Here is a 27513-nt window from a genome sequence, read left to right as displayed (position 1 = left end):
ATTTTCTTAGACTACTCTAGCTAGTTGCCAACTTTAAAGGTGCTGTACGGCTGCACTCAGCCACCAGTGGTTCAGAAAATCCTTAAGAAAAATGGCGATGCAGACAGGGATAAGAAACTAATAATAAGTTTATGTGGCCTTACGGAGGTGCATTTTAGTCAGTGTCCAGTTTATCCCTAACATTAAACATTCTATCTAGCATCTTGTATACAGTAAATTGTCCCCAAAAATAGCATCTGAATAGCGGGAGCATGCCCCCAGACCCCCTAGACTAGCTACCTTCAGACTGAGACTTGCCACTTTTTCTCTTTTTCTCTGACACCCCTAATGTACATACATACATTACTGTACTTCAGAATTATAGTGCTAACACCAATCAAATAACAGATATAAGATAGTTTTGGTTTAAACTGTTGTTCTGTTTTCAATTTTTTCAATTCTTATTGCAATTGTTACATGCATTTATAGTACGAGGTTGTTGGTCCTCATGGGGTTCTTGGAGTACCTGCAATGAAATAGCACAATGTGAAAACCTCAATGGCACCAGGTCACGATCAAGAATTTGCACCAAAGGATATGGATCTTATCGCCCTGACTGTGCTGGCAATAGTGCTGAATCAGGTATTTGCAGTGTTGAGAAAAAATGTAAGTTGTTATATAACTCAGTAGGTCAACTAAGAGCTGTATATATATACAAGTGTTATTATGTTTTTAATAAAATAAAATACAAGAGAATGATGGTAGATATCCCTACATTAGCATGTTACCACCATTTGTTCAATGTGCCAAAGTAGGTGTTTTCCCACATAATTCTACCATCATTCATATGTCTTGTTTCACTAGTTTTCTTCTTTTAAATTAATTGCACTAGTTTGTTGTTATGCAACATAGCTATAATATAGACCCTTTGCAGGTGAGCTGCTGCCATAGCAACATCCGCCATCTTAGAGTACAACCCGTTTTGCAACCCTGATAGCGTTGCTTCCTATAAGAGTAAAACAATACCCAGGAAGTAGAGCTGCTTCTTATGCATTCTACGGCAGAGGTTTACCAGGTTAAACCTATGCTCTCTCCTACACTATCAGGGTTGCACAATGGGTTGTACTCCAAGATGGTGGATGTTGCAATGCAGCATTTCACCTGAAATGGGTCTATACACATGTGACTATGACTGCTTTACCACAGCGGTATCTCGGTTTCGCTGCTTGTTTCAAAAGTGAGCTATGTATTAAATGATTAGCACTTGATTTCACACATGAATCTTGTCAATATGTGCATAGACTGGCAGTAAGAGCTGTGAATGTCTAAGTTAACATATGCTGTCGTGATCAGGAATATTGAACCCTGGACCTTTGGGTCAACAGTTCAATACACTACAGCCAGAGCTGTTTGTCTGTGGTTTTGACAGAAGTGTTTTCAACTAGTTTTCCCCTCATACACTCTTGCGTTTTGACTGAAAATGACAGTGGTTAGAAACTTGTTTTAACAAACTTAATAAAGTCAAATGATGAGCACTTTGTTTGGCACAAAACAGCACAGTGATATGTGCAGTAGTTGATGAGATATGTATATAGCTGACTATACCCTCAAAAGGAATGTAGACAGACAGATGGATCAGTGGCTTTTTATATATAAAGCTAAAATGTTGTCTGTCTGTCTGTTTGTCTATCTTATTCCATTTGAGTTTACTCATTCTTCTTGCCACCTGCTGCATACACTGAAGCAGATTTTGCACCAAACAAAGACTAGTAAAGTAGCTTTTAAAGAAAGCTAATAACTGCCGTTATTCATCATATATATGCAAGAGTGTAGAACAAAACTTGTTAGAGTTCTTTCTGTAAACTGCATGCAAACCGCCGCAAGTAAACACTTGTGCCATTCAACTCACACATGCCTACATGAGCAGGTTTTATAACCTCTAACCTATATGTGATGTATGGATAGAGTGAGTGCTTTGAAATTGTGAGGTAGTGGGTTTTATTCCTCCAGTATGACCTTTTGAAATCTTTTGATTATACATACTTTTTCTGCTGTTTGTTGTACTTATTTTTCTGAACCTCTTTGGTGAACATTTTAAACTGAACTTTTATGTTACCCTTTTCTCTCACTATTTGTGTAACTTATCATGCTATCACTGTATTCTCTCACTATGTATCTTCCTACCTGTTTCAAAACACCATCATTTTCTCATGTGTTTTGTACTTACAATTAGTAATTTAAATCTTTTAAGGAATTAAGGTGATCAATGAAATAGGTACAGTTGTAGGTTGTAGGGTAGTATATAGGGAGCAGGAATGTAGCTATTGTTTTAGTACATTATGATTGTTATACATACACTTTAGTAGAAAGTCTATAATGTTTAACTTTTTAGGGCAATAAAGTTTTGCATGTATAGGGCATGCACAGGGGTTATCACCCTACTTGAATGCATAGCATATAATATTACAGAGTGATTCCTGCACCGTAGTGCAAGTAGCAGCGCTAGTATATAGATAAACCCATGTAATTTGAGGCAACTCTTACCAATACTTGCATAGTGTGGCTATGTGAACATGCAGCCACTACTTGCTAAAACTATTAGATTTTACTTATTGAAAATTGATTGTTCACACCAGATCTCTAATAAAAATGTTGCATAATTTATTAGCTCTAGAAGTTCAACCACGCCCTATGGATAAGATGGTTAGAGAAGGACAAAATGTTACCTTTTCTTGTACAATTACTGGCAACTCCTCTACTTCCATACGCATAATGTGGTACAATGAACATGGCCTATTAAATGATGATGATTCAAATGTAGTGATTGACACCAAAAGGAATGGCAACACTTCCAGTTCCAATCTTACCTTGATAGAAGTATCAAGTGAAGATGCTCAAACTTATACTTGTAATGGAAGCAATGGAATTGACACTGTGGCAGCATCAGCCATGTTGAGTGAGTTGTACCTTAGAAATATATATGTGACAGTAAAACTCTTACAATGCCAATGAATACCATGTATTGGTACTATATGTTGTCTACATAGAATCCAAGGCATTTTTATTCTATAAGTAATTTTATGGACCCTGTAATTCAGTGTGTCTATTTGAGCATGCGGATTTAATTTAGCTCCAGGAATGGATTCAATATGCTGCAGATTATTATGCAGTCAAGAGTTATTCACACTCATGTTTTATAAACTGTAAACCTGTATGCTAATCATTTTACAAAAAAATAGTATAGCATAGTCTTTATTACAGCAATGTTAAATCCAATTAAGCTGTTGTGCATGATCAATATCCCTTGATAATAAAATTGTTTCTTAAGCAATGGAGCACAGACCCACTTAATTCTTTTCTCTCCTATGATTGGTACTATCTATTGACTAGGAACTTGTATTAGCATAATGCCTTTAGTGTTTAGGGTATTCTTTAAGTCAAACTTTTATAACACATGTATCAAATTATTATTTATGCTTTTTCAATGTACACAGATTTGCGTCAAGTTTGTCAAAGTAAGTGTGTTGTGTAGTATTGTAGTTACTATGTGAGTGTTACATGAATTGTAGTGTACCATATATATCCATATTAAAGCCAGGCTCAAATAAATTCCTGGGCTCAAATACACGCCAGATACTTTGTCCCAAACTATAGAATACACGCCGGGGGTCTGTATAGATGGCAGGGTACCAAAAACTAGGTGATTAATCTAGAGTTGTGTGCTGTACAAGAGTCTATATACTGGATAAACACACTTCACCTCGTATTTCATTGTTGCAAAGTGAAGATCCCAAACTGTAAGTCAGTTATATAAGCAAATACTTGTAGCAGTGTATATGGCATAGGTGTAACAACCTGGGGGGAGCAAGGGGGCTGGAGTCCCCTATTGATTTTTTTTCTAATTTGGCAAAAAGATCAATAGACTCTAATAGAACAGTCGGTTGTTCTAATAGAGTGTTCTGTATAATATTTCCTCAGAATTAATCCAAAAAGACTAAAATCTCAAAATTTTCATGCCCCAGATCAGATCATGCTTTGCACAGTATGTTTACTTTTGCACACAACCTAGCGTTGCAACCACTCGGAACAGAGCCCTCCATCTAAAAATTTTATGCTACACCTATGTATGGTCATTAGTGGCTATCCTATAAACAATTGGTAACAGTACATTGCATTTTTAAAACCTTAAACAAGTAGTTTTAGTTCATTAAAATAATTATGTTGGTATACATGGAAGAAAATATATTGCAAGCATTTGAGCATATACCAGTTATCAGCTATCCAGTTAACTAGTCTCACTGGACACTCACTCTCTGTGTCATTATCATTTAGTGCAGTAGTACTAAATAGGCAATGCTTTGTATATTCATATCTAAGCCTCACATTTCCTGCACATGCTTTGGCAGTATGGATTAGGTACAACCAAAGCACAACATTTCTGATACTACATACATTTGTTAGGTACTTGTCATTACAAGCTCCAGACACAAGAAAACATGAACTGTACAGAAAGAGGTAAATTGATGTTGTGTAAAGTGGCTATGTAATTTATTTTTGGCTAATTTCAAACAGGTTTATCACAATCTTCAGATTCTTTTCTCTTTACTGCTGATATTCTAATTGTTGTTTTCTCCATAAGTCAGTTTGTTTTGGAACTATTTCAGTTTTGGAGAAGGAAACTGGAATATGTTAAAGATTTAGAGAATTGGGTTGAGATTGTGATATTTGTACTCTCAGTGACGTTTTCGGCATGCCATCTCCGTCTCCAATCAGATTGTTTCTGTCCTGACAAGCTCACATGGACAGTAGGAATTTTAGCAATATTTTTGGGATGGATAAACCAAGTTTATTTCCTGAGACGACTGCCCTATACAGGAATAACCATCAGTATAATGTACAACATATTAAATACGTTTGCAGAGTTGACTGTGATTGCTGCACTATTAGTGTTTTCGTTCTCTCTTCCATTTTTCATGTTACTTACAATTCCAGTAAGTGTGGATGTAAATGTCATTAAATTAAATGCACATCTGTTTCATCAATGCTGTGTGTTTCTGATTTCAGAATAGAAGAACTCCATTTTCTGACCTTGCACGTAGCATGCTAAACACATTAGTGATGACGACTGGAGAATTTGAGTTTGATACAATCTTTATTAATACTCAAGAGTTGGTTGATGAAGGCATAATGCTGTTTCTTCCTGATCTGACAGTAATAATATGGGTGATATTTATCATAGTGATGCCAATCCTGTTTGGCAACTTGCTGGTGAGTATTAGTATCAGTGGCTAAAAAAATAATTTTTTACAACTAGCCCAAACCTGAGACCGGGGGGGGGGGGGGGTAGTAGTAGTTGTGCATATTTGAATTACATATTTAGTTTTGTGCTCTACATTGTCACGATTGTTGTGTAGCAAAATGTCAGTGAAGGGAATAATTGAAGGAATTTCATGGGAGTGTGGGAGCATATTTACCTATAGTTGAAGCATAATTGTGGCAAAATTGAATCTGGAAGCAATTTGAGATTAGTGACTGAGATCTGGAAATAGGAAATGGCAAACAAACTTACAGTGATGTACAAGCCAATTCTTTAGATCAAACTATTGTTTTATTTTTGAAAATGGCAATCTCAAGACTGGTTCTTGAGGTACTTTTAGTCAAATCCCTGTAAACATGCACAGCACATGTATGTAATTTTTGACTTTATTCTTATCTGTGTTGCAGCTTGCTATTTAGTTTGACTTTTACAACTAGCCAAATCACCATTTACAACTAGCCAAAAGTCATTTACAACTTGCTTTTTGGCCACAACTAGCCCCTTTTTTAGCCCCTGATTAGTATAGGTTAGGAACCCAGACCAAGGTTGTTCTTCATCATTCATACAGTATGATAATACTGTATAGTAGGGGACCACAAAGATGTAGGTGTGGCCCATGAAAAACATCACCCAAAAACCAGCCTTACTTTTCCCTGACGATGATGAAGCAGTATTGTTTAGGCAAAACCAACCCCAAACAAGCCTTCAGATCGACTTGAAATGCTTTCAACAAGTTGTTACGGACTTTTTAAAAATATTATTAAATGAAATCTTCCAGTGACCAACTGACTGACTGACTGACTGAGTAACTGACTGACTGATTCCTTTAGACTTGATAACAGCTAAGGCATGGGCTTGATTTTTTCACTATTTGACATCGCTTTGGCCCGAGAGGTGCATACAATGCATTCTTCATGGACTTACCAGTGTCCTCCTTTGTGTCCTCCTTTGTGTCCCATTCATCTTTGCTGACAGCAAAAAGTGTCAATTTGGTGGTAGCATGTGATGGCTTCCCTTGATAATGGAAATCATCTGTATTTTTCATAGTGGCTACTTTGATTGCAAAGGTGCTTTTCGAGCAGTTCTTGATTTGTAATGGTTGAACATAGCTGACAACGAAGCATAATAGATACTTCATGTTTCAGACGATAATTGATAGCTGGTGTGTGTGGCGCCATTTCTTTCTTTTGATGCGGTATGTGTGGGTTCACCAGTCATAATAATTTTATTTTACAAAAAGTTAACAAACAAGTACACAAAAAATTTGGAAGTTTCGACTAGAGTAGGGATCATAACACATCGATAAAAAGTATTTGTAAACTTTGCCAATAGTTTAATAAAGGTATAAAACACTTACTAAAACAGTTTCACTCTAAACAGAATTTTCCATGATATCTCTGGATTTGTCCATTCATCATAACAAATGTAGCTACAACATTAGACTCTGCCTCCAAAAATCGAATTCTTTTAGGCATGCTTATAAAAGAATGCAGTGGTTAAACTTGTATTAGCTTGGGCGACTGGTCACCTGCTGTAGGCTATGATCCCATATATAGATCTTTCTGCTAGCAAGTCTCTTAACCACTTTAAGGACCTGCTAGCAGGTCTTTTAGTGGTGTTTAAAGACCTCGGTGTTTTCCAAATATCAAAGCGTATTATGCATACCATTATCTAATAGCTGTTATCACTCCCCCTATACTGTGGGAAAATTTTTATATATGAAGACAATATGTTAGTATTTGTTTGGTCTAATTTTGCCCTCCAAAAGATTTAAGTATACAATGTGTTGAGAAGGAATACTAAGTAAGTATATCAGAGTTATATCGACATTCCGATCCTCCACTCTAAACTCAAAGCCTATATAAAATAGTTAGCGTTAGCATAAGCCTACAGAGCTGTTAACAAACCTACAAAGATTTAATAGGAAGGGCTTGAATGTATGTATATCTGTTGTTTAGCTTATGTATTTGTTTAGGTAATAATATTTATAAGTCATAATAATTATATTGTTATGTTTTTATTAGGTTGGTCTTGCAGTCGGAGATACACAAGCAGAGCGAGCCAAGGCTCAGCTGACTAGAATCAGTCTGCAGGTATTTTTGGTATTGTGGAAACTCTTTCAGTAGTTACACGTTTAACCAGTACTATATGTATTAATCATAAAAATTATTTTACAAATTATTAGTTACATTTATCACTTTTTTACCTTTCCATTTGATGGAAACCTTCAATAGAGAGAAATCTAGTTAGATGCCTTTGGGCTATATTTCTTGTGAGGAGTCAATAGTAGCAGTTGACTGGGAACAAGTTGCTTCACAAGCGGCACTGCCAGCAACATTTGTGCAGTTGTGTAGTACCTTGTGGGTTTGCCAGTTGCTAAGGTGTGGTTTAAATTATTCCAGCACAGCAAGCCCTCATGCAGTCCTGAAAATCTTGTTATGCTATTGGTGCAAGTTAATCTGATATAGTATAAAGTCACAAGGAAGTGTTTATAAAAAAATTGCTTAATATTTACATGTGAGAAAAGACATGCAATATTTCGGATGATAAAAATTTGGCAAATAATGAAAAATCATTGGTGGAATAAATTTATTGTAGCAAGTGGGTAACCACACTATTTTGCAATAGTTAGCTAAGCACACAAGGCCGGAGGAGACGGTCCGGTTGGTCAGGCCTGAGCCGGACCAATAATCTGGAGTTGAACCAACTAGCTGACCAGCTCGAACTACATTACTCTCATACAATCTTTGGACGATCACATCTACATGTAGCTACGTACATTTTACAGATGTTATTGAAAATGCATGACACAAGTAGTTACCTAGTTTCTCAGCCTAATGAAAGCACAGAACTACACGTATAGTACCTCCAATTACCTTACAATACAGCATAGCATTCGTATCGTTCGTACAGAAATGATTGTGGGTTCTACATACAGTATCACGTGTGCTGACAGTTGGCATTTATCACGTGTAAGGCAGGTGCCTTCTTTGATTCTAAACCAGCACACTTCTATCACAATTCAATCTTCATAAATAATCATTAGCATTCCTTGGCTTGTCTCTCTTGGCTTCTTTTACTGGGCGAAGGGCTGGCAGTGACAAACCTGGCAGATGACTCATTCTGCGGCAAGAAGCTGTACACCCATACATTACATGGTGGCCATCTGGATGAGATGTTGAGTAGAAATCACTCCTCTTCAACTACCCATTCATCCTGTCGAGATACTGAGCAAACTCTCAGTTTCACCCACATCGCGCCATTTTCGAATACTGATTGGTCTCGTGACTGTCCACCAGTATATTTACGTGATGATCCGTTCACTTCATACAAACCAGTATAGTAGTATACTGTATTTTTGTAGCTGTGTAGCTTTTTATTGTAGCTGTGTGGATTCACTGTATAGTATATATCCTAGCTAAAGGGAGCCATGCTGCATGGGTTCCCTGTGAAATTTGGGGGGAAAGTTGCAAGTTGCTAGCTAGTTTTACTTTAAAATTTAGCATCAATTTTAAATTTTAAGGCATTTTCAAGCCTTTAAATTGCAAAGTCTGCAGCTCCTAGGGGTTGCACCCCCAGACCCCCCTTGAACTTCTAATTGCTAGCTATAACTAAATGAACCATACAGCAAGTTCATGCTGTGTCCCCTGTATGTCAGGTCTACAATTATACATAATATAGAAAGTCTGAAGAACAACAGATAGGCTTGAGCATATTTATATAGCTAACTAGCAGTGAAATATCACTAAAATTGCATATCTGAGTGTCTAATTTTCAAAAATTTCCTGTGGGGGCATGCCCCCAGATCCCCCTAGAATGCTCATGCTTCGCACATCGCAGAGTGTGCTTCGCACACTGTGCAACAGCTCCTCTCTCATTGGCATGTATATAGTAGCAATGTCAACATTATAGTCAATGGCCTGACCAACTCAATTTTCCCTCCTCCGGCCCTGGCACACCTTGCAGGGGTGTACTCATGGGGGGTTCCTGCGGTTTCAGGAGACTCCATTTTAATCTTACATATACTATACTATTCAGAAACTGAGACTTTGGCTTCCAAAATCACCCCATAGAATAGGACATGTTTTGATATTTTCTCACATAAATAATAGCAACATCAATAATAGTGTGTTCTGAACACTTGGAGCAGGTGAGATACCAAGTTGGGAATACTGACTTTTCCAATAGAATAGTCTCCCAGCTGCAGTGACCCCCTCTTTCCGTGTGCTCTCCTCTGCCTTGTCATCAATGTCATATCATTGGTGAAAGATTTTGTGGCTGAGTGTCCCCTTAGTATGCACTACTAATAGTGATGTTCCATGTTGAACCATACGTAGCTTATAGACAGTGTTCTACATGTAGGTTAGATTGATCTTGGAACTGGAAGATACAATGTCTGTGCTACGCTACTATTCAAGAAACACAAGAATAACATTCACTCGAGATCAAACTTGGTATAGTGTTATCTTGGGTGGTAAAAATGAGCTTGAGAGAAAAGAAGCTCAGCTAGTTGCTTGGGAACGAAATGCTAATTTTGAGAAAGTACAAGAACTGCTGGTAAGATTAAATACTTTGCCTATAGTAATAATATTATGTTGACTTTGCATACTATTAGAAAGCAGATCCCGTGCACAAAATCCAGGAATCTCTAAATCAGCGAATGGAAGATGTTTACAATATGCATGTAACATTTATTGAGAGAATTGATCATTTGGAAGACCAACTTTCTGCATACCTCACACATCTTGAGCAAAGCAAAGAAACTAGTTCAGACACTGAAACAACCACACATCAGCAATGGAAGTCCACAATGTCACTGAACTCAACATCATCTTCAACTGTAGTGTGACTACATAACCATGTCTGTTTATAATAAACTGACTATGTATAATATAATTGCATTTGAGTCTATAATAAGTTGACTATATGTTTATAATACAATTGCATTTGAGTCTTTAGTGACATAAATGATTACATAACACACCAGTAGAATTAACTATTTTGGGGTGGTGGCTGAAGTGAAGTTAACAGAAAGAGTAACAGTATATGTTTGAGTAATATATACAGTTTTATAAAGGAAAGGCTGTAATAAAACTTCAGCTCTACCTCTGTTACTATCTTCGATTCCAATGCAGTTGATTTTCTATTCAAAACATGAGCTACAGATAGCTAATCCAAGTGTCCTAAAATACAAGTGTAAAGCTGCTGTTCTCATATAAACCTGTTTGAATCATACTTAAGAGATTGTAATGAATCATGGTAGTGGTGTATAAGACATTTTTTGTCAAAATACTAATAAAACACTCACCTAAACACCACCTTAGAAAGCATCGATCCCACACTAAACGAATTGTGCTTTGCACATAAAAATGGCATCACAGTGCACACTTAAGCTTGGCCCCAAAAAATTTGCACTGTGGCATCATTTTTGTGTGCAAAGTACACTTCATTTTTTTTGCAGTGCAAAAGAAGCATTAGAAGTTATTTTACAAGAAGTTTAGGTCCACTAGTGAGCAAAATAAGTATTTCTTAAACAATTGAAATATACCATTTTGTTCACCTTTTATTCCACAGGCCTACAAGAAAATCTGTAAACTTTTTGGAGATAAAACTGCATAGGCATGCCAAGTGCTTCTCCATGTCCATTGTACTGACAATATCCATGTATTTTAGCCAGAGTATATGTAGTTGCAAACCACTGCCTGCTTTTGCATGTATAATTGTATATGTGATCAAAGAGCTTCATATGTAGAAGCTATATACACACTGCTGACCACAGCATACTATATATACTAGATCATATACCTATTTGAAAAGTTTTTGCTCAGATCAGATATTTTACAACAAAATGGTTGGTTGGTAGGCAAAAAAAAGAACAGATCATAGCTAGTTTCAGACATGTTTATGATTTTTGGTCACAAGCCATTATAGTGCTAGCTATTTCAAAAGTAGATCAGATTAAAAAGCATTCATACTGCACTGCAATGTAAATGCTTTTTTTATCTGACCTATACTGATCATGAACTGCTAGAAAAGATTCTGATCTGGCAAGTATGTACTAGTGAAGCATATGAGTACACGATACAATGTGAACATTGTAATAAGTTGTCTGAAGATGTGTTTGGCAAAATTGACATACAGGATTGTATTCTCTGGTTCTTTGCCAGCTGTGATTAGGTGGTTATGAACAAGTCCTGTGGTAGTTTAGTATATAAAATTATTGAATCCACTGTTTACAAGGCACTGTGTAGTGCCATGGGCCACTGCAGTTGACTCAAGATTTCATTGACACAACAAGCCAATTTTAATAATCTTTTAAATTGCCCATGCTCACATCATGATCATTAAGATACATTCCATTCCACAGGCTTTTATCTGGGCAATAGATTCTTTAGATGTAAAAGTGGACAAGCATGCTGAAACTAAGGGGTCTGGGAGCATGCCTCCCACCCCCAAGAAAAATTTGATGACATTTCCATCACCAAAAATATCACAAAATTTGTTGAAATTATGGAGTTTTTAGAAGTAGGTAAGAGGAGCCTGCACTATCAATTCACCTGTAGACGTGCAATCTATACACTATATAAAAGTCTATGCGTTTTATACAGAATGTGGTTGAACTCTCTACAGGGTGACTTGTTTGTAGTTGAACTCTCTACAGAATTTTATAGGGTGAATTTCTTGGAACTGAACAGCTTGTTTGAGCTGAATTAGTGACAGATCTAGGTGGATTTCTGTGGTTTCGACAGAAACCCCCTTTTACAGTTATCTCAGTGGTAGTTTTGTTATTGCTTCATTGCCAATTTATCAAAAACACTGTATACCACTATATTTCAGTATGCAATAACATGCATACATCCATTACAAATAGTAAACTCACATCAGCAGCACTTTATTTTTCACCTCCCACTGCATTACAAATTATATACTCTAATAGAGCATGCAGTCAGTGTAATTACTTTGATAGAACGATCAATGCTAGCCAGAACCCGGGAATTAATAATGGAACACTAACATACCTTCACCAATTGCAATCTTTGGAATTTAGAAGTTCTGAGATTGGATTTTAGACTAACAATCACAGTAAATCCAACTAAATCCAATGCTTCAAACTAGGGAAGTAGCTGGACTTTTGGTGATGCCAGGGTCTAGGTATATAATACACCAGTATGCCAACTTGGGGATCTGGCCTCCCAGGAAAATTTAAAAATTAGACCTCTGGGAGTGATTTCTCACAATTGTTTGGCTATTTGATTGTTGTATTAGGTTGACTGCTTTATTAGGGTATCTTGTAAGGCTGCTGTACCATTACTACATTTTACATCTGATTCTAATATCTGATAATTTATTGTCTCATATTAAGACTCACCCAACACTTTGAAAGTTTGACCGATGTTCATTATTGATTGTATTTTGCGTGGGAGGATCAAAGTGCCAACACAAACTGCATTTTTTATACTGTACCAATTATCCGCAAAACTCTACTGTATAAGTCATACAGTACAGTTATGTGGATAATTGGGCAAATACAGTACACTAGTAATTGGAAAAATACAGTACAGTTATATATTCTGTGCTATATTAGCCTTGAGACACCCCTCCGAGTGCTGGACTTTCATGCACACAAGTGTATAGGCAGTGCTTTAAGTGTCATATTGTAATTCCCAGCCTTGGAGCATTCATCTTGAGTGCCTGAATCATTTCAATCATCAGTGATCAGACTATCAGCAAGTGTTCATATAATCTATTTCTAGTCATAGGGGAACAAACTGGTACATAGGAGATGGAAACAGGGGGGGGGGGGGGTTATGGCCTCCCCACATTTATTGGACAATACTTTGCAAGAAAAGATATTCTAATAGAGCAGTCAGCTACTCTAATAAAGCAGTCAACGAACAGTTACCTTTAAATCTCCATTAAAAGGTGTAAGTCATAGGGGAACAAACTGGTACATAGGAGATGGAAACAGGGGGGGGGGGGTTATGGCCTCCCCACTTTTATTGGAGAGTACTTTGCAAGAAAAGATATTCTAATAGAGCAGTCAGCTACTCTAATAAAGCAGTCAACGAACAGTCACCTTTAAATTTCCATTAAAAGGTGTAAATTTATTTGCAAAACATAAAACATAGTCTAAAAATAGGCTATTGCATGATCACTATGGTTGTGTTAAATTTACGAAATTCCTCTATCCAATAATGCTTTACAACATTGTAATTCTTTTATTTGTACTAGGCTGCTACCTATAAAGAAATTGCTTTTAATTCAGTGCAATATCATAGAAAAGTTGTACAAAAACCCTCAGAAATATGGGAAAAAACCAACTGGTCTGGAAGTTGGCGTACTCATATATGCACAGTCAAGGAGTTTACCATGCAGGAGACAATTGGAAAGGGGGGTATAAATCACAAGGGAAGGCATACCTTATGGTGTGCAATGTTCCTCAGATACTATCAAACAGTACGATAGTACTGTTAAAATAGGGATCACCCCTAAAATGACACATGCCACCTAAAATTCCACCTTTAAAAATCAATCTAGAGACATCTTATGCAACAATCTTTACAGAATATTAGTCCATCTAACAGCAAATACAACATTAAAAACAAAGAACACATACGCGGCCATATAGACTTTTAAAAAGATTCTGAAACTTTAAGTTTGGTGTGCCTGCCTGCCTGCTTCCCAGCCTGACCACACTTACAAGGCTGGAGGCCAAACAAAGCAGTGCACACCCAATATTATACACCACAATAACAAACTCACTAGTGGCATGTTCCTTAATGAGTGTGTTCCCTATGTGCCCTTTCCTTTTATCTTCTATCAGGTTGGTCATCTTCTTCATGTAATCTGTATTGAGGTGTTCATTTTCTACATTAACACTTTCCTTGAGCAGCATATTTAGATGCTACAAAACTATAGTGCTTACACTACTGTAAAAGATACCGGACAACTGGTAGATACCTGTAACTTCACAATAGGTTTGAGACTACACCAATTAATGATCTTGGTTGACTGATAACAATTGAGCACAGAAACCACACCTCTTTACAATTTATTTACTAAAACATGATGACCTCACCTAGTCTGGCGCGGCCACCCATTCACAAAAAAAGGAAGGTCTGGTCACTCTAGCATTACAGAGTTGTAACAGTGGAATGTAATTAAACAATGACATCACAATAATGGCAGAAAGAATGTACATCCGACAACCATACAAAGTAAGTAGTTTTTTTTAAAATAAGCTAACAAACCACTGCTAACAGGATTTAGATTCTTTCCATATCGATTATGCAACATCATGAGTAAATCAGTTCCAACTAAAGGCCCTAAACTACCTCTATCATTTGTTCTTTAAACAAAGCCCTATTGACAACTAAAAGCAGCCTCAATCATATCGCATTTTCACAAAACTTTGTTCCAAAGTCTTTCACTCATTATGTAACACTAGAGTATCTATGGTAACTCCAAAATAAACGTCAGAAAAATTTTGTTATTACCAATAATGCAATCTGATTGGTGTTACCTGTTTTCTGTAACATGCTACAAATTTTAAATGCAGACCCTCCCTATATTTGCAAAAGGGTGGCTGCGCCAGACTAGGCCTCACGCCCATATCTGTATTATAGAGGTCTTCAGAAGAATCCAAAGCACATATATTTATGGAATGCCATTACATCTGAGCCTATGTCATGTAATAGTCACAATAATCTATGAGAATGTTTGGAAACTGTGTGTACAATACATGTGGGATCATTTCATGTGGCAATTCAATGATACAAACATTCATACCTTCCATTACCTCTGTCCCTGCTGCCACTGTTCAATAGCGTCGCCATCACCAATATATGCAGTACTGTTATAAGTGATTATTTACTGTAATTAATTGTAGTAGAGTCACTGGCAGCACTTGCCAGTGGCTTTCAGTATCTTTTTTTGTGTGTGTACTGAAAAACAACAACAATAATAATAAAATGATAGAAGCACTTTGAGACTCTGGGTGTATGAATTATTGTAACTTGACCTTAGACTTAACAATGAATGTTAGAGACTCTTTAAACAGTAGCAAAGGATAGATGTTTGCCAGTATGATAAATGAAGACTATCCAGTGCTTTATTTTGAAGAAAAGTCAGTAACTAAGTGTGCTATATTCACCAAGATCTTCCAACTGCCATTACTGATGTTGATGTCAATTTATATGCTGATGATACAGAGCTGCATTATTGTCATAGTGACTTCAGACAATTGGAGTGCATTCTACAGCGTGCTGTTACACAACTTTTTATATGGTTGGTTGCCAACAAGTTGAAACTGAGTGTTCCAAAAGTCCTCGTCTATGCTCATTGGGACCCGACAGCGTATTTCTGGGAAAACCCTACACCTATCACTTGACAGTTTACCACTACAACAGGTTTCTACTGTGCGATATTTAGGAGTTTACATTGACCAACATTTAACTTGGCACCAACATGTGGAGTATGTTTTACGGAGGGTTCGTGGAAAATTATATTCAATTAATCACCTTAAGCCACTCACTCCTACTGTGATGAAATTATTATATCAGGCCCATGTTTTACCTATAATTGACTATTGTGATGTTGTATGGGTACCTACTAATGTTGGCCATCTTAAGAGACTGGAAAGACTTCATTCACGGTTTTCATCATATGACTCTGCCAGATCTTCTACATTTAATCTTACTTTAGTTGAACGTCGCAGATTTCATACTGCCATACAAGTATACAAGATCTTAAAAAGGCTATCACCCTCCTACTTACTTTCCACATTCAGGTCTGCTTTATCCGTCACAGGTCATGCAGGGTGCAATGTCCATCGTTTGTATGTACCTGCTGTGCGATTAAACTATGGCAAACGAAGTCTATATTATCGTGGCACAACTATATGGAACAGCCTGCCTACCTCAATCACCGAGATGAACTCATTAAATAGCTTTAAGCTAGCTTATTTAAGTCATATTTAGTTAATTGTGTGTATATATGTACCTATATTGTTTTGTATGCTTGTTCAGGGCACAGCTGAAAAACAGCTCAGTTTTGCTGATGCTGTCTCCCTGTTTAAATAACATTAAAAAAAAAAAAAAAAAGGACATTTGTAAAGGCAAAGATCACGCGAGAACGGACACGTGACTGAAGGTGTGAACTCATGGACCAAATATTGTTGTAGGCTGCTAATGTGTGCGTGATTGTAATTGATCAAATGTTGTTTAACAATTGTTTAATGATCATTGCTGAATCATATTAAGTGATAATAGCCTACTGTACCAACCGTCGAGTGATACGGCAGACTTCAAGGAGGTTTCACACCTCCGACGAATGACACCTCGAACAGGCTCTGGCCAATTTTTTTTTTTGGGCCCACTTCTGACTTAGAAAATTTTTCTCGTTTGGTGAACTTACCGTTTTTGTTTGTTTTACGTAAAGTCACATTACTCAGGGGGTTGGTGAATCTCGGGGACAAAACCCTCGAATCAACCCAGCTGGGTTCCTCGAGGTTCTTCTTCTCAAGTGATGTAGCGAAGTCAAGGAGCAAATTATACAGGCAGCTAGTCTTACTACAGTAGGTGAAGATTTCCTTTGCCAACTCACAAAACACGAGATGACTGAAACACTGAGATTCGCCATGGGCTAAACTTGCTGGGAGTGGACTGAGGAAATGAAGGCATAAGAACATGAAATAGTGAACACTGAATATATCTATATGGTATGATAGTGTAAACTGCAATTGTTGGTTAGTTGTATTTCCTGAGACTGCATGAGTAGCTATCTTCATTTGATATGCCAGTATGTCAGTCATTCAGTGTCCAGTTCAGGTGACCCCACCAAAAGCACAGCTAAGTTTGCATCGTTTACTCAGGTGAATTGGCAAGGAAACACTCTTTTTTTTGTGGGTCCACTGCTGAGTTAGAAAATTTTTACATTTTGTGAATTTCAAGTTATCGTTTTTGTTTGTTTTACAGAAGTCACATTGTTCAGGCATAGATTATATATTCCCCACCTAGGGAATATATAATCAGATCATCGATAAAACACGATCATGGGAGTTTTAAAGTAGTCCTAACCCATACCCTAACTCTAATCCTACTAACCCGGTTTCCTAACTCTTAACCTAATCCTAATCTAGCTCCTAACCTAACTCCTAACCTAACCTAATCCGACATGATCGTGCTTTATCGTTGATTCTATATAATCTATGGCTTGCCATTTTCTAATCCTTTTAGTGTGCACATGCAGTACTAGTTTCAGTAGTAGGTGTTCTAGAAGCAATTTCGTTGGGAGCTATAACATATACCATTATTCTATTGTAATCCAATACTATAGTGCTGCTGTGGTGAAACTTTATGTTTACTAAAGGAGATTGGTCATGCATCATAGTCCCGGGCATGTCTATGCTTGTATTACTGTATGTTAGAAGTGGTGCTGCTAATCACGTATTTGAATAATTGTTATGTGGTTGGCATATTTGGTGGCACAATGTATGTTAATATTGCTCATTGTTTCAAATTGTCACAGGGATGCACTGGTATAGAGCAGATGACTCAGGAGACACTGGAGCTGAAGGCAAAGACCTGCTTCAAGGCAGGCATCTGATGACACAGCTGAAAGATGAGCTAAGGAACGAGACGGGTATCACCAAATAGCCGAGCTTAACCTTGCAGTGTAAGGGGGTGGGGCTAGACTGATGATAGTCATGTGAGACAGAGATAGTGTTTAGTGGTTTTCTACAATGTTGCAGGACAACTTGCTAATCTCAAAAACATTGTTGCTCCCAGAGCATCCTGCTACCAGTACCCCTAATGTGTAAATGGTCATTTGGGGGAGAGTAGTAAAGCTGTTACTAGTTGGTGGAACATTTCTTGAGACTTATAGCGGTGTGAAGTTGTCTTTGTTGTTGTTGTTGTACAGGGAATGTGTCACTGAAGGAACAACTAGAAGTAGCAAGTTAGTGAGTGAAGAAGCCAGTGAGTATAATCTGTTAACTTGGCTGGCCTCACTACGGTGTAGTGTATGGCAAACGGACATTGAGTTTGGGTCAAAATTTGTGGACTTTTTAAGTGGGTGGTTACCTTATGCAAGTCACACTTTGTTTACCACAAGGCCACACTGTACGTGAGGAGGGAGAGGTGCACAAACAACGTACAGCAGTAAAAGTGGTCATCACACAAGGAGACACAGATAAGATGGTGTGTACTCTGCTGTCATGTGACATCACATGAGCTTATATGACATCATCACAGGAACTAGAAGACAAGATCAATCTGCTACAATAACTGGAAGAAGCTCAAAAGAAAATGGTAATTAGCATTGACGTCTTTAAACTTCGAGCTATTCTGATTGGTTGTTAGGAAGAGAGAGCTAGTCAGGTACAACAGATGATGACTTGAATTAGACAGCAAAGAGAGGTGCGTGATCTTATCATTTCTGTGTGATACAGTGGAACTTCTCTTCCTTTGTGCTGGCATAAACTATAAAGTATAATTATTCTCTTGTATAGAGGGGTTCTGCTGTAATGTTTTGGGTGTTGTGTGGCTGTAATAAAATGAGTGAACCCACTATGACAAATACGGTCATGTCACTAGGCCAAGAGTTGTAAGACCACTTCAATATAGTGACCTTGTCAAGTATATAGGTCCCAAACACAACTGAGATGTACTTCATGACCTCATTTATAAGACTACCTCAATATACAGTAGTGACCGTGTCAAGTATATAGGTCCCAATTGGTGTCTAACTTGGCCCGTTGTTGGGACATGAAACTCATGTACTGTATTAATGACCACTCCTATGATATGTTTATTGTGACAGCAGTTGGTTTGTTAGTAGTGCTATTTGGGAAGGCTATGATAAAAGAATTTTTTTGTGGGTGTTTTCAACTATACTATAAGCTAACAAAGCCATTGTCTAGCAAACCGTTTTGTGCAGCATATCAATACTGTTGCCACTGCTGTGACAAATCGCATGGTACAAAATAAAGGTGATATGTGGGAACCAGTTACTTGTGTATTATCTTGTGATCTTGTCACAGGTGTTGACTGTGGTATTTCATAATGAGATGAATTGTGATGTTACCGTAACCTTAAAGAGTTCTACTTCATCAGTGAAGAAAACTAATGACGCCATGGCAACCGGAGGCATGTACAAGTGAGTACATGCTACAGTATGTAACCAGTCATGTCCATTTATCTGTCTGTCTTTCCGTCCATCACAGGACAAACCTATACTGAGTCTACTGACATTCAAGAAACACCTCAGATCATTATTTAACACAATATTTAAATTTGAGTCAGTGTACAATACATATTATATTGTAAGAAATGTCATCCTTGTAAGTATAACAAAATATGCAACACAAACACATGGTTTACTTGTGCATGTCATCATTGGGATAAATAATCCATCCTGTACAAGGTTCACTATCAGTCATCATCCTTATAAACATATCAGTCACCTTAAGTTGATTAATCCACCAGTCTGTAACAGAATTTCATAGCTGGGAACTTCAATTCTCTGTTGGAAACAAATGATAGTAAATACAAAATTTTGGCTTAGATAGCAAGGAGGGTGCACCATTAATCATTATTATCAAGCTGATTAACAAACCAATCTGATATGGTAGCATATATAGGCCCTTTCTCTAACAATTTGTTCTTTGGATTCATTATAAAGTGACAGTGTGGTAGTTTAATCAATTGTTGACATAAGGAATGCCACTTTGAGTAAACTGCAAATTTTGAATGGGGAAATTTGCATGGAGAACTGCCAATCTGTGAAATTAAATTTTGTGAACCCCCTCCCCCCCCCCCCTGTAAAACCCTGCTCTATAGCAATGGCATGTACACATTAGCAGTGACAACTAGGTGTCATGAGAACAGGTACAGCTATGTCATACTAGATATGTATATGTAAATGCCACATACATGTTGTATGTTATCACACTTAATGAACATTGTCAAATGACTGCCACACAGTTGCATTACAAGAACATACCCCAGTCAGACGATGCACTTTTTGCAAATAAGCAAAAATACACAACAGCAATCTTTTTGGACTGGAACCAGTACTTTCTAATGATGCCTATAGAGGTATTGATGATGGTGTATTAATACAAATACTCTTACTATCCCACTTGAGGATCTTATCTGGTGAGTGTTCTCATAGATAGTATATAACTAAGACTTGTGAAGTGTGTTTCTTGAATGTCAGTAGTCAAGATTAGTACTGTGATGACAGACAGATAAATGGACATGACTGGTTACATACTGTAGCATCTGCTCACATGTACATGCCACCAGTTTCCATGGCGTCATTAGTTTTCTTCATGATGAAGTAGAACTCTTTAAGGAGGTAACATCACAATTGTAGTTTGTGTGATGATGCTCCTTTGTGTAACCATGGCAACAATAATAGTTGTGTGAATGTGGTTGGTGCTCACCTGTCCTGCAGCAGCTTTGATCATCTGGGTGGACACTTTGTTATAGTCAATAAATGCTTCCCTTATCCCCTTGGCAACACAGCCATTCTGAGGCTGGAGAAGTACATGGCCCTCACAACACACACCAAGATGGCAACAACATATCACCACACCCACCTTTATGGTCCGTGCTACCACTCCCACTGGGCTCTGTAGTAAGGCTTCAATTATGCTTATTGTAGAAAACCATAAACACTATCTCTGTCTCACATGACTATCATCAGTCTAGCCCCACCCCCTTACACTACAAGGTTAAGCTCGGCTATTTGGTGATACCCGTCTCGTTCCTTAGCTCGTCTTTCAGCTGTGTCATCAGATGCCTGCCTTGAAGCAGGTCTTTGCCTTCAACTCCAGTGTCTCCTGAGTCATCTGCTCTATACCAGTGCATCCCTGTGACAATTTGAAACAATGAGCAATATTAACATACATTGTGCCACCAAATATGCCAACCACATAACAATTATTCAAATACGTGATTAGCAGCACCACTTCTAACATACAGTAATACAAGCATAGACATGCCCGGGACTATGATGCATGACCAATCTCCTTTAGTAAACATAAAGTTTCACCACAGCAGCACTATAGTATTGGATTACAATAGAATAATGGTATGTTATAGCTCCCAACGAAATTGCTTCTAGAACACCTACTACTGAAACTAGTACTGCATGTGCACACTAAAAGGATTAGAAAATGGCAAGCCATAGATTATATAGGATCAACGATAAAGCACGATCATGTCGGATTAGGTTAGGTTAGGAGTTAGGTTAGGAGCTAGATTAGGATTAGGTTAGGAGTTAGGAAACCGGGTTAGTAGGATTAGAGTTAGGGTATGGGTTAGGACTACTTTAAAACTCCCATGATCGTGTTTTATCGATGATCTGATTATATATTCCCTAGGTGGGGAATATATAATCTATGCCTGAACAATGTGACTTCTGTAAAACAAACAAAAACGGTAAATTCACAAAATGTAAAAATTTTCTAACTCAGAAGTGGACCTACAAAAAAATGAGTGCTTCCCTGCCAATTCACCTGAGTAAACGATGTAAACTTAGCTGTGCTTTTGGTGGGGTCACCTGAACTGGACACTGAATGACTGACATACTGGCATATCAAATGAAGATAGCTACTCATGCAGTCTCAGGAAATACAACTAACCAACAATTGCAGTTTACACTATCATACCATATAGATATATTCAGTGTTCACTATTTCATGTTCTTATAGCCTTCATTTCCTCCACTCCCAGCAAGTTCAGCCCATGGCGAATCTCAGTGTTTCAGTCATCTCGTGTTTTGTGAGTTGGCAAAGGAAATCTTCACCTACTGTAGTAAGACTAGCTGCCTGTGTAATTTGCTCCTTGACTTCGCTACATCACTTGAGAAGAAGAACCTCGAGGAACCCAGCTGGGTTGATTCGAGGGTTTTGTCCCCGAGATTCACCAACCCCCTGAGTAATGTGACTTTACGTAAAACAAACAAAAACGGTAAGTTCACCAAACGAGAAAAATTTTCTAAGTCAGAAGTTAGGCCATACCTACTGGATCTTATGTTGCGCGGGCAAAACCTCAGAAAATTTGGGTAGGTAGGTCGATTTGATAATGATAATAATAATTAGTACATAATAGAAAATTAAAGTATTATGAACCATACAAAAAGAGCAACAACTACAAAAAACGTTAATGAAACATATAGGGTGTTCTGCAGCACCATAATGTATTGCTGTACAATGAATCAAACCTCTTGAATATAAGAACTATTTCGTTTGGAGTTTATTCACCATTAAAGCTCAACCTTTTGAAGGGTTTAATCCCTAGAGGAGCCTGGTTATCCCAATAGCTGATTTTCACTAGCACATAAGGCTGCAGCACATGTTGCTGCAGACCTTCAGTGCTGGTCACTGTAAAGCATTAATACAATACATACGAGATTGACCATCTTGGCACACGTGATCCTATATCACGTGATTATCATTATCATTTCAGGTCATGAAAAAAGACAGTCGGTCGGGCCCGTGCAACATAAAATCCAATAGGTATGGCCTTAGTCTCGCGTGCCAGACGGTTTGTGTGGCCGCCCCCACACAAACCGTCTGGCACGCGAGACTAGTCAGAAGTGGGCCCAAAAAAAAAATTGGCCAGGCTCTGCCTTCTGTGTACACCCTCCAGTGCCTAACTGGTAAGGCCAATGAAACTTGATTACCAGTTTCTCGCTCAGATTTTTGAAAATTTGATGCGGGCGGGCGGTTATTATTCATTATTCATTATTTTTCCAAAAGCACAACACACATCCAAACATGAAGATTTCTGCCAAAAAACAGTGAGATCTACACTGATTATTCTTGCATTAAATAGCTAAAGTACGTTACTAATCTATAACAAGTGATTTTTCCATTAGAGTATAGCTGATTGCTCTATTAGAGTAAAAGTGACTGTTCTATTAGAGTATTTCGATCTGAAATACCAATAATGAAATTCCATGCGGGTGTATCAAAAGTATGCGGGCGCGATGACGCGAAACTGCTAATCAAGTTTCATTGGCCTAAAGTAGATAATAACAATAATAACGACACGTGGACCCGAGAGGCATCACAATTATTGGTGAAATACACATTTCACCCACCAGTTGCAGTCAGCCACAACACTCCGCAGACAATATCAAATGGTACGGTAGAACCGTTTAAGTAGGGATCGCCCCAAAAATTTCGCACACCACCCAAAATTCTGCCTCTGAAATCATCCTAGAGACATCTTACGCGACGAAAATCACCTTTATGGAATACTGAATAGTACTAGTCCATACAATACATTAAATATAACAAAACACTTACAGATAGCTGGATATAAAATTTTTTAAAATTGCCAAACTTCAAATTTAAGTCTCACTAACTCGAGATACTCTAATACAACAGTCACTCTAATACAACAGTTATGTGTGATGTTCTAATAGAAAAGTCACAAGTTACACTGTAGCTATAACTGTGCTACAACAAAAAAAACTAAACAAACTAGTAGCTATTTTAGAAATTGTTAATTTAAAAATAAAATAGGGATCTATGCAATAAAAAGTAGTGAAACAAGTGATGAATGATGGTTTTACAGCATAGCTCAGTGGGAAAGTTCCGGCCTTAGTTTGGCACATTAGTTCAATGCCAAAGTAATGTGCCAAAGTAGGGACTTTCCCACCAAGCTATGCTGTAAAACCATCATTAATCTCTTGTTTCACTACTTTTATTGCATCAATCCCTACTTCATTTTAAAATTAACACCCTTGGTAGGCAAGAAGATACTCTATGGCAGTTACCCTAATGGAATAGTTACACATGTATAGCTAACAAGAAATAAACAAACTAGCTATAGTACATTTAAAAAATTAAAAGGGATCCAAGCAATAAAAAGTAGTGAAACAATTACAGTTGAATGATGGTATTACGGCATAGCTTGGTGGGAAAATCCTTACTTTGGCATTGAACAAAATAATTATTATATCATGCATTCCAATGTACAGATTGTCTCACAGAAGTATACCACTCTTTTTTTTGTTTTGTCACTTAAATCCCTTTATACTAGTATATAGTAAATCAGTAATAGAGAAGTAACTTAAACCCTACTGAATTTAACTAGCTAGAACTGCTAACTGATATATGACTAAAACCCTAACTAACTAGAACTAGCTAGCTGTGTACTGGACAGTGAATTGTGTTATGTCCCTAATGGTTTCCATAATATCGGTATTGTTATTAATGTACTCCTCCTCTCAATATTATGAACTCTTGGTATCTGTCAGTATAGCCCTAATACAGGATTATCTCAATTAGCTATACGGTCATTAATATGTACTGTAACCAGTTGTGGCTTACTACCTGCTGTTGAAGCTGTGGTTCAGTTCTAGAGCATCATGACCAACCTTTTAACGGAATATTATGTAATAAAGTGTAATATTGAACTGACTTGTACACACACACACCACTGCTGATGTAACAATACATGAATATAATTATTTGTAATCATATGACATGACTTAGTTAATTTCCTGTATTTATAAAATCTTGCTATGTTGTACATTATTCAGTCTGGCATATTAAAGTTATTAGCTGCTTGAGTGTTAGTTATTGACGAGTATTACAATTATATTATGGCTCAGTTTGGACAGGCTCTGATTGCTGTGAGTGGCACTGATTTTTCAGTCTTTGTAGCTAATTACTGCATGCATGCATATGTTTTTTTTGCACTCCTCAACACACTTCCTTGCCATGCCAACATGCACAGTACAGGTGTTAATTACCAGGGTAGATCTAGGGGGTTTCTGAGGTTTCCAGAAACTGGTCAGGTATTTTACAGTGATTTGCAATGGTACAAATGTTCAGATCGAAATACTCTAATAGAGCAGTCAACCACTCTAATAGAACAGCAACATTTGTATTTCTCTTAAGAACTGTAAGTAGCTAGCTAGCTACTTTATTTACTTGTGCCAACACAGTAAAGAATAGTCCAAAATCTTACAACAGAGTGTTAAAATCTGAAAATCTTCTTGGGGGCATGCCCCAAGAACATCCATGTCTGTTGCATGCTTCAAATGTCAAATTTGCTCTGTCCCTTTAGTCTGCACCTGACACTGTACCAGAAGCGAGCACAATTAAGCAGCCTACATTATACCTAACAGAATTATATTTTTAAATTGCTACCAGATTCAATTTCAAATTACACAATTCAGTTTCTGGAAAATCTTGCCCCAATACCCCCTAGATTTAAATTTGCGTATAGCAAAAGTTTGGAAACCAGTCACCAAAATTCCTGGGGCCGCTCTTGATTACTAACTGTTTTTATAGTGGTCGCATGAGTGATCGAGGACTCGTTTATGTAGTTGGTTCTCTCTCACGTCGCCCGCCCCTTCGCTACAGTAAAGGTGTAAGGGGCAGTGCTAGACTACTGAATCGTCAACACTCCCCTCTTATCCAAACCAGTTTCAGGGTACTATATCTTGGGACTGTCACGAAAAATTTGAAGCCCCCTATTTTGGTTCTCCCCGGTCCAAATATATCGAAATATTTGGACCCCCCGGAACAAAAATATATGGACCCCATGTCCCCCTACAAATTTTATTATTAAATTTTATTATTAGCTAACACCATTTGCACACATTCAAAGATATTTCAGCTGAAAAAATCGATCCCCCTGTCTATATTAACCTTGCCCTTACCTGTTAACCACTCCAGTCTCTCAGTATACGGAAAAGCCGTGACAAATATATGAACCCCTTCTGAAGTATTCTATCCCCCCTACAAATTTTATTATTAACACCATTTGCACGCATTCAAAGGGGGTCCAGATATTTCAGCTGAAATAATCGATCCCCTTACCTGTTGTATTCAGCTAACCACCCCAGTCTCTATACGAAAAGTGACAAATATATGGACCCCCTCTGAAATATTCTATCCCCCCTACACATTTTATTAACACTATTTGCATGCATTCAAAGGAGGGTCCAGATATTTCAGCTGAAATAATCGATCCCCCATCTATATCCTGTTACATTCAGCTGACCACCCCAGTCTCTATACGAAAAGTGACACATATATGGACCCCCTCTGAAATATTCTATCCCCCTACACATTTTATTAACACTATTTGCATGCATTCAAAGGAGGGTCCAGATATTTCAGCTGAAATAATCGATCCCCCATCTATATTCTGTTACATTCAGCTGACCACCCCAGTCTCTATATGGAAAGTGACAAGCATAATATCATATTAAGTGTCTAACTATACTTCATGTAAGCTAGTGTTTGCCACAGAGTAGAGACTCGAAGCAGGGGAACAAATATATTATTTTTTAAGTAAGTGAGTCTATTCTCCTGCAGCTGGTATACAGGGCCGCCCACAGGGGGGGCAACTGGGGCATTTTGCCCCGGGCTCCATGCAGCCTGAAAGGGGCCCCAGGAGGCCCCATGAAGGGCCCCCTGAATACCTGTTTAAAAGATCGATATACTCCAATAGAGCAGTCAGATCTAAATACTCTAATAGAGCAGTCACAGTATTCTTCAGAGGAGCAGTGTAGCAAGCTTATAGATAAGGAGATATGGTTGGTGATGGGTAGTTATTGTCATTGCCAGCAGGTTGTGTGACCTTTGTTTTTTGTTTTTTTGGTCTTCACCTTACAACTTGGGTCAAGGGCCCCACTTTAACTCTTTGCCCTGGGCCCCTTAATTTCTCTGGGCGGCCCTGCTGGTGTATAGCTTCATAATAATTTCTATTTGGAAAAGAGGCAGGTATTATTATTATTGCCAGTTATAAGTTTATATTTAGTCACAACAATGACAAGGTGAATACAAAAGGCTATAGGCCTATAGAAGCAACACCTATAGCACACAAAACACAGTTAAGTGGCTACAAAAACTAAATAATTACACAGAAGCAAAACTAAATAGTTGCAAATACAGCTGAGATTTAAATACATTACGGCTAGGCAAATTAAGAATAAGGTACGTATAGCTATACAATTCCAAAAGAAAACACTATTAATTTTACAAAAAGAGAATATCTATAACAATAATAGATACTTGCTTACAACAGATATAGTAAGTGAATATGCATGATCTTGTAGGGGCAGAAGACAGAGTAAAAATCAATACTCTCCAAAATCTCAGCAATGATCCAAAATGTCATAGACATATATATATGCAGATAAAGAATTTGTGATGAGATATGAGGGAAGGCCAATGTAAC

The 27513-nt window shown here is 37.6% G+C and overlaps 1 protein-coding gene and 2 long non-coding RNA genes across 6 annotated transcripts in view; 2 read left to right on the top strand and 1 right to left on the bottom strand.

Moving 5' to 3' along the window:
* The window catches only part of LOC136249934 (transient receptor potential cation channel subfamily A member 1 homolog), a 40975-nt gene extending 30698 nt beyond the window's left edge, over nt 1-10277 (top strand). For both annotated transcript variants that reach the window (XM_066042072.1, XM_066042071.1), the window contains exons 15-23: nt 469-645; nt 2648-2935; nt 3474-3494; nt 4441-4494; nt 4552-4970; nt 5044-5247; nt 7321-7389; nt 9659-9853; nt 9912-10277. In XM_066042072.1, coding sequence (XP_065898144.1) covers nt 469-645; nt 2648-2935; nt 3474-3494; nt 4441-4494; nt 4552-4970; nt 5044-5247; nt 7321-7389; nt 9659-9853; nt 9912-10145 — 1661 coding nt within the window. In that variant the 3' untranslated portion in view covers nt 10146-10277. The remainder of the gene's footprint in view (nt 1-468; nt 646-2647; nt 2936-3473; nt 3495-4440; nt 4495-4551; nt 4971-5043; nt 5248-7320; nt 7390-9658; nt 9854-9911) is intronic.
* A 6153-nt stretch (nt 10278-16430) lies between these two features.
* On the top strand, nt 16431-19665 carry LOC136249948 (uncharacterized). Of its 2 annotated transcripts, none has more exons than XR_010698395.1 (6): nt 16431-17015; nt 17825-18495; nt 18550-18606; nt 18658-18714; nt 19338-19453; nt 19521-19665. It is a non-coding gene; the product is annotated as an uncharacterized lncRNA (long non-coding RNA). The 2 variants fall into 2 exon arrangements; XR_010698396.1 differs by lacking the exon at nt 16431-17015 and adding an exon at nt 17062-17168.
* Nucleotides 19531-22312, bottom strand: LOC136249949 (uncharacterized). 2 transcript variants are annotated; one of them, XR_010698397.1, is made up of 8 exons: nt 21975-22312; nt 20901-21173; nt 20745-20837; nt 20589-20691; nt 20431-20530; nt 20300-20386; nt 19761-19819; nt 19531-19711 (listed from the first exon to the last, which is right to left on the bottom strand). It is a non-coding gene; the product is annotated as an uncharacterized lncRNA (long non-coding RNA). The 2 variants fall into 2 exon arrangements; XR_010698398.1 differs by having other exon boundaries at nt 20439-20530.
* Nucleotides 22313-27513: the final 5201 nt, after the last annotated feature.

Source organism: Dysidea avara, chromosome 3, assembly GCF_963678975.1.
Source record: "Dysidea avara chromosome 3, odDysAvar1.4, whole genome shotgun sequence".
In the NCBI taxonomy this organism is placed as follows: domain Eukaryota; kingdom Metazoa; phylum Porifera; class Demospongiae; order Dictyoceratida; family Dysideidae; genus Dysidea; species Dysidea avara.
This window is presented reverse-complemented; position numbering and strand designations above follow the sequence as displayed.